The sequence below is a fragment of the Crocuta crocuta genome, unplaced genomic scaffold, assembly GCF_008692635.1.
Source record: "Crocuta crocuta isolate KB4526 unplaced genomic scaffold, BGI_CrCroc_1.0 scaffold510, whole genome shotgun sequence".
Classification (NCBI taxonomy): domain Eukaryota; kingdom Metazoa; phylum Chordata; class Mammalia; order Carnivora; family Hyaenidae; genus Crocuta; species Crocuta crocuta.
In genome coordinates, this window is record NW_027531921.1 from 464,570 (window position 1) to 472,259 (window position 7,690).

General features: G+C 44.4%; 1 protein-coding gene and 1 long non-coding RNA gene across 2 annotated transcripts in view; one reads left to right on the forward strand and one right to left on the reverse strand.

Moving 5' to 3' along the window:
- Positions 1 to 1,394, forward strand: part of LOC144240629 (melanoma-associated antigen 10-like) — a 2,726-nt gene extending 1,332 nt beyond the window's left edge. The window contains exon 3 of the mRNA XM_077774984.1: positions 3 to 1,394. Coding sequence (XP_077631110.1) covers positions 3 to 842 — 840 coding nt within the window. The 3' untranslated portion in view covers positions 843 to 1,394. The remainder of the gene's footprint in view (positions 1 to 2) is intronic.
- Positions 1,395 to 2,211: 817 nt separating this feature from the next.
- The window catches only part of LOC144240630 (uncharacterized), a 310,481-nt gene continuing 305,002 nt past the window's right edge, over positions 2,212 to 7,690 (reverse strand). The window contains exon 3 of the long non-coding RNA XR_013337780.1: positions 2,212 to 2,507. This is a non-coding gene — a long non-coding RNA (uncharacterized LOC144240630). The remainder of the gene's footprint in view (positions 2,508 to 7,690) is intronic.

Sequence of the window (7,690 nt, forward strand, 5' to 3'; positions counted from 1 at the left end):
AGGAGCCTGCCGCAACACTGAGTCCTCCCCAGAGCCTTGAGGGCTCCTGCTCCGTCCCCGCATTGCGGAGCACCTCAGAAGGAGGCTCCAGTAGCCCAGAAAAAGAGGATCCAGGTTCCCTGCAGGCCTCAGCAGACATTGAGTCTTCGCCCAAAGACCCACTAGATGAGCAGGTAGCTGATTTAGCGCGTTTCATGATCCTTAAGTATCAATCGAAGGATTTCATCACAGAGGCAGAGATGGTGAATGTGATCACGAAAAAGTACAGGAAACATTTCCCTGTGATCTTTACGAGAGCTTCCAAGTGTCTGGAGGTGATCTGTGGCATTGATGTGAAGGAGGTAGACCCTACTGTCCATGGCTATGTCCTTGTCAGCTCCCTGGACCTCGCTGATGATGAGGTGTCTACTGAGAAGCACCGCATGCCTACAAACGGCTTCCTGGCAATCATCCTGGGTGTGATCTTCCTAGAGGGCAATTGCATCTCTGAGGAGAACCTCTGGGATTTCCTGAATATTATGGGAGTGTATGCCGGGAAGGAGCACTTCATTTATGGGGAGCCCAGGAAGCTCATCACCGTAGATTGGGTGCGTGATAGTTACCTAGAATCCCGACAGGTGCCCAACAGCGATCCTCCACGCTATGAATTCCGGTGGGGTCTCAGGGCCTATGCTGAAACCACCAAGGTGAAAGTTCTAGAATTTCTGGTTAAGATCAAAGGGATGGACCCCATTTCCTTCTCACTGTGGTATGAGAAAGCTTTAAGAGATGATGAAGAGGGGGATTGGACGGGAATTGGTTTTGAGGAAAGTACTGCTGCCATGTCGGTCCCACAGCAGTGATTGGCAGCGTCTCCTGCCACGGCTGAAGAGTGAGCCCAGAGGGTCACTCTGTATTTGAAGAGGGCAGTCCTGGCTCTGAGTACAGGGTCAGGGTCAAACTGAGGAGAGCACAGTGTACAACAACTTTGTGTTCCTGTTTTGTATGGATGATTTGGAAGTTTATCTTTTTTTTTTTTTTAAACCTTTGGTAGTTTTCAACTGCTGTTTCCTTTACCAGAAAGTTTATTAGCATTAAATCTAAGTGTATAAGTGAATTTGTCTCATTCTGTTGCTGTTTCTTAGACTTAATATGATTTTTGACATTTTACAAAATAAACTGGGAATCCTTTAATTTTGTCTTGTGATCTGGAACAAGATAACAACATGGGAATGGGAACTTCCTTGGGAATGTGAAAGAAAATGGAGGAAAAAAATGGAATGTAAAAGGCGGTTCATTTTTGGATTCCCTTAACCGCTAGTTTGTTGTTCTGTAAAATTAAAAGACATATACCTGGACTTGCTTGGCTTGCTGAAGAAAGTGGGCATAATCTTAATAAATTGTATTAAATGAAAGATCCTGCTCACTGACTCATTTATTTGCCAAACGTTAATTGGGTCTTTTCTCCTTAGAAAGCACTGTGTTAATAGCGAAGTCATGCCCCTAGTCATAAAATGGTAGAGGCTAGGAGCGGCAGTCACCAGGAAGACGGCAAGATGTCTTCCAGAACATGAAGACCAAGCAAAAACAAAGAGTGAGGAGGTGGAACTCTAGATGCAAGCAGTCAGGTAGAAGCCCTGAGCCAAGGCAGTTTAGGGCTTTGAGAGACTGTAGTCCCTCCTGCGGGCGGTAGCAGGGGCTGGACCGACAGGTGATGTGTTCTAGACGTGACAGAAAAGCCTGGAATGGGAACCTGCCTGGTATCATGGGTAAACCAGAGGGAACTCTCCATCCGGGGCAGGTATGCAAGATGGTCCGACCTCTTGTTCCAGGCCAGTTAACACAGTGCACCGACTGGGTGTTCTGTACATCATCTGCAATGACTGCTTGAGACTAGGGTGATATTCCCTTGCAATGGCACCCAGAGGCCACTAGGCTGCCACTCCTCCCTGGCCAGAGAAAGCCAGAGCCTACGCCATTTAAATAACATTAAACGTAGGTTATCTTTTTTAAAATTTTATTTATTTATTTATTGTATTTTGGATGCACACAAGCAGGGGAGAGGGGCAGAGGGAGGGGGAAAGAGAATCTTAAGCAGGCTCCACACTCAGCACGGGGCACGATGCAGGGCTTGATCCCACAACCCTGGGATCATGATCCGAGCTGAAATCAAGAGTCAGACACTCAGCCGACTGAGCCTCCCAAGTGCCCCTAAAGGAAAGGTNACATTTAGGTTTTGGAGAGGATTGGAATGAATGGAAACAGTGTTTGGGATGGAGGAACAGCTAGGAGGGAAGACAGGAGTTGGTCTTTGACTCAAAGTTTGGGAACTTTTGAGTTCTATCAGCGGAGAAAGACTAACTGTAACCAAATGAATATATCCTCTAGGAGAAAAGATGTAATGAGTTTTATTTGTGAAGCTGCATTTTTGCCTGATGTGATATTCTGTCTCCTCCCGAGCAGCGAGCGGCGTATTAACTGAGATGTCCTGGATTAACACAGAATCCCAGAGGAGGGGGCAGTAGAGTCTGGGGACAAAACAAAACAATATTAGAAATAGCTGCCATTTGGTAAAGATCCAATAAATGCCAGGCACTGTGCCAGCTACTTTTCTTCACATACATTCCAGCATGACAGGGCTCATCAAACCCATTTTACAGATGATGACTCTACAGCTCATAGTGATTGGTGATCTCTCCAAGATTATACCCAGCCCCAGTGACGGAGTGGGGTCTATAACTCTGGTCTGAATTCATTTAGGGTCCACGTTGTTTCCACGCCTCACCACCTGAGCTGTCTCACTCCATTTCTCTTAGCACTTCGTAGTGTTTCTCAGGCAGCAAAAAGAAGGACCATGTGACAAGGAACTAAAAGCAGGCCCCTAAACGCCCGGGTGGCTTAGTCGGTTAAGCGTCCGACTTTCGCTTAGGTCATGATCTCACGGTTCATGGGTTCGAGCCCCGCGTCGGGCTCTGTGCTGACTGCCAGCTCAGAGCCTGGAGCCTGTCTCAGTCTGTGACTCCCTCTCTCTCTGACCCTCCCCTGCTCACGCTGTCTCTCTCTCTCTCTCTCCTAGAAATAAATAAAACATAAAAAAAAAAAAGCAGGCCCCTAAAAAAGGGGAAATGAGAATAAAACATAGTTTGGGAATTGATGGAGCTGTACTTATCTAGGGGACTCCTGCTCTGATCACTATTATACCTTAATAGCTGATTCTGCCCAGGTTTGTGTCCAGTCCCAGCAATTTCTGGAGTCACAGCACCTTCTTCCAGATCTTCCCATGTGCCTTCCCCCCGACCCCGTTCAACTCTGGACCCTGGCCTACTGACCAGCTTTTCACTGTCTGCTCTGACGCCTGTGCTCTGCTCCCAGTGGACACCTAGAACCATCTGCCTTGTCTCTAACAGGACATCCCTACCCCCACAGAAGTCCCCTGGCTGTCCCAAACATCACTCTGGAGCCCTGAATGCAACATCCCTGTGAACTTAAAAGTTTGATTTTGGCAAGTGTTGTCTAGATCCATCTGTAGTAAATTGAACAGTGACCCAGTTCAAAAGATATATCCAAGTCCTCATTCGCAGTATAGAACTCCCCCTCTATCTGAAAGCGGAGCCTTCCTATGAAAGGTTCTATAAGCCTAAGTGGCATAATGTGGAGGAACGATTACCATTAATTATATGGAAAGGGTTTTTTTTTTTTTAGCTTTCCCNCTCTCTCTGGCTTTTCTGATACCTTAGGACACATCTTGATAATAGATGCACAAAATAAATCAAGAGAAAGTACAGACGCTCAAAGACAGCTTCAAAGTTATGGTGGATTGATGCTGAGAGATGCCGGGTGTTGTTGCTGGGGGAAGGAGCCTATGGCACTGCCCTCTCTGCATGGGGTGTGTGCCTCCTCTCTCCGGGCTCTCTGCAAAACAAGTGCTGGACTCTATTTTTGTTTTTCACCTTTTTGTCTTAAAAGGTTCTTTGCATTTCTTTCAATTAGCGGAAACGGGTACCAACAGATCTTTAATGAAAGTGAAGTGGCACAATGAACTTTTGAAAAACGAGGCATGCCTGTATGTGTGTATGTGGTCTTATTTGAAAGTAGGGTTTTTGCAAACGTGAATTACTCTAGGAATCTTGAGTTGTGATTCTCTTGGGCTTAGGGTGGGCCCTAAAAACAGTGAGCGGCAAGATAAGGGAAAGGAGAGTGAGATGTAAGCACACACAGAGGACATGGAGGAGAGGATGTGAAGAATGGAATCTGAGAGTGGAGTGAAGCATCTGAAAGGGAAAGAATGTCAAGGATGGCTGGCAGTTGTCAGAAACGAGGAGAGAGCCAGGAGATAGAGTTCTCCCTCCAAGCCAGTGTGCTGACACCTTCATTTTGGACTGTGGGCCTCCAGAACTACAAAATACATTTCTGTTGTTTGAAGCCAGCCAGTTGGGGTACATTTTTATGGTAGCCCTAGGATCATCCCCTCTGGGTGTTTTTAAAAACTTGTCAAAGTGTTTTCCCAATAGGCTTGTGAGTAGAGTCTGATGTGACACATAATCTACTGGTTATTGGGATATAACTCTGAAGTCAGACTTAAAAAAATGTGTATTTATTTAGCACAGTCAGGGGAGGGGCAGAGTGTGTGTGCGTGAGAATCCCAAGCAGGCCCCTCCGCTCTCAGTGCAGAGCCCAGTGGCGCGGGGCTCAATTCCACGAACCGCAAGATCATGACCTGAGCCGAAATCACGAGTCCGAAGCTTAACCAACTGAGCCACCCAGGTGCCCCTGAAGTCAGATTATTTTTGAAATCACCCTGATATTTGCATAAGATTTTAATTGGATGCCTGTTTTTGAAGTTGTCCACTGAACACATACAGAGATGAGTGAGTTTACCCATGTAGTTAAAACCCAAAGCCTCAAAAATAAAACAAATAAAAAAACACAAACAAACAAATCCCAAAGCCTCCCTCATAAATGGTAGATAAAGCCANGGAGAAGTGTCTGTTCATATCTTCTGTCCATTTCTTCACTGGGTTGTTTGTTTTTCGGGCGTGTAGTTTGGTGAGTTCCTTATAGATTCTGGATATTAACCTACAAAGGCTGAATTCTTAAAATCCTTGGAGTTCTTCTAGGAAGTGAAGAATGCTTCCTTAGCAGACATACTAGTTCTGGTTTAAAAGAAAAAGCAATCACATAGACCAATGGAATAGAATGGAGAACTCAGAATTGGATCCACAAATATATGGCCAACTAATCTTTGACAAAGCGGGAAAGAGTATCCAATAAAAAAAGACAGCCTTTTTAACAGATGGTGCTGGGAGAACTGGACAGCAACATGCAGAAGAACGAAACTGGATCATTTTCTCACACCATACACAAAAATAAACTCAAAATGGATAAAGGACCTGAATATGAGACAGGAGACTATCAAAACCCTAGAGGAGAAAGNNNGGCACTTGTGGGGATGAGCACTGGGTATTATATGGAAACCAACTTGACGATAAACTATTTAAGATAAATAAGATAAATAAAAGAAAAAGCAATCATCGTTACAGACTATATGTTTTGTGTTCTCCCAGGATTCATGTATTGAAACCATAACCCCCAATGGGGTAGTATTCGGAGGTGGGGCCTTAGGGAGGTCAATAGATTTGAATGAGGTCATGAGGGTAGAGCCTCCATGATGAGTTTAGTGTCCTTATAAGAAGAGAAAGAGACTTGAGACCTCTTGGCCATGTGAAGATAAAAGGAGAAAATGGTTGGCTGGCTGCAAACCAGGTAGAAGGCCCTTAACAGACACTGAATCTGCCACCACCCTGATCTTGGACTTTGTAGACCCTAGGACAACAAATTTCTGTTTAAGCTACCCAGTCAATGGAATCTCATTATAGCATCCCGCACAGACTGAAACAACCATCCCTCTGTTACCCCTTGTCTGTGTAGCTGCCCCACAGGAAATTCCTAGTTTGCAGTGTGCCAAAAGGTTTTCAGGAAGGTCCAGTTATGTGGAAGGCAGCAGAGGCTCATAAATTAAGATTTCAACTCCGCATCACAAGGAAGGAGAAAATTCTCTGTCTGCTGAGATGATAGAAGTTATTGCAAAAGGCAGTCAGTGCAGAAAAGTGCTATTGAGTGAACAATGGTGAGTTCTCCCTGCTAAGATTCAGAGCCTCCCTTGAAAACTAGATGTGATCCTGTATTTGAGAACACGTGTCACATAATAGGCTCTTGAAAAAGCTAGTGAATGTCAAGGCAAATTTGTTTTTCTCAGAAACTCCTCCAAGAAATGAAGAGGGTTGATGTCATAGCAAATTCCTTTTTCTTTCTTTTTTCTTTAAAAAGATCTGTTTTAAGTTTATTTATTTTTGAGAGAGTGAGCAGGGAAGGGGCAGAGAGAGGGAGACACAGAATCAGAAACAGGCTCCAGGCTCTGAGCTGACAGCACAGAGCCCGATGCGGGACTCGAACTCACAGACTGTGAGCTCATGACCTGAGCTGAAGTCAGACGCTTAACCAACTGAGCCACCCAGGTGCCCCACAAATTCCTTTTTCTTAAGCACCTACTGGGTGACAGCTTCTGGGAGACCTTGTAAGTGCTCATCCACACCTTGTCTCTCCTTCCTGGAGGGCCCACTTGTGGTTTGGAGCCAGCATGCCATCTCCATGCAGCTTCTGCAGCTCAGCAGCAAACACGGGGAGCCCGTGTTGAGATGTAGAGCCACAAGATGTAGGCGGTCTAGATCCCTGAGTTACCTGAGAAAGCCCCTGCCAACCCACATCAGAATTTATGTGAATGACAACAGTTCTGTGGTGGTAAGCCGCTCACGTTACAGGTCGTGTCTACTGCAGCAACTAGCAGTTCTTTTAACTGATTAATATTCACATTTCCTCTTTCTGGTTTCAGGCTTTTACAAATATTTTACTTACAAAGGTAGTCGTGCATACATTCTTGTAAAAAAAAAAATTCCAAAAATAGAAATCAGTCACAATTCTACCTTTTACAAAGTTCCTCCAAAAATTCCGCCCTCTTCTCAGAGTTAACCGCAATTACCAATCTGGTGTGTATTATTTTAAAGCTTATTCTAGGCTTTTCATGTATGTGTAACATTGTTTTCCTTTTAACATACTGGGTAATGATGCATGTGTTAACTTTCTGGTTACCTTTGCCACTTCATATAGTGAATGAAAGATCTTTCCATGATAACACTTACTTCCTAGAATTCTAAAGTATGTATGTGTCATAAATAATTAAACACTTTTCCTCCTGATGGACACATGATTGTGTTCCATTGGCTGCTACAATTCATAGAACTGAAATTAACATCTTTTAAAAAATTTTTTAATGTTTTATTTATTTCCGAGAGAGGGAGAGAGAGCATCAACAGGGGAGGTTCAGAGAGAGAGGGAAATACAGAATCTGAAACAGGCTCCAGGCTCTGAGCTGACTGTCAGCACAAAGCCTGATGCGGGGCTCGAACCCACGAATCGTGAGATCATGACCTGAGCCGAAGTCGGACGCCCAACTGACTGAGCCACCCAGGCGCCCCTCAACATCTTTTTAAACCTGACTTCTTGGGAAAATGTATATGCTTTCTAATAAAAGAGACATACCATAGAAGTTGGGTTAACATGCAGAGGTTATGAATATTTACAAGTTTTAATAAATATTGCAAAAATATGTTCCACCATGTTTTCTCACAAATTACTATATAAGACTAGCCTATAC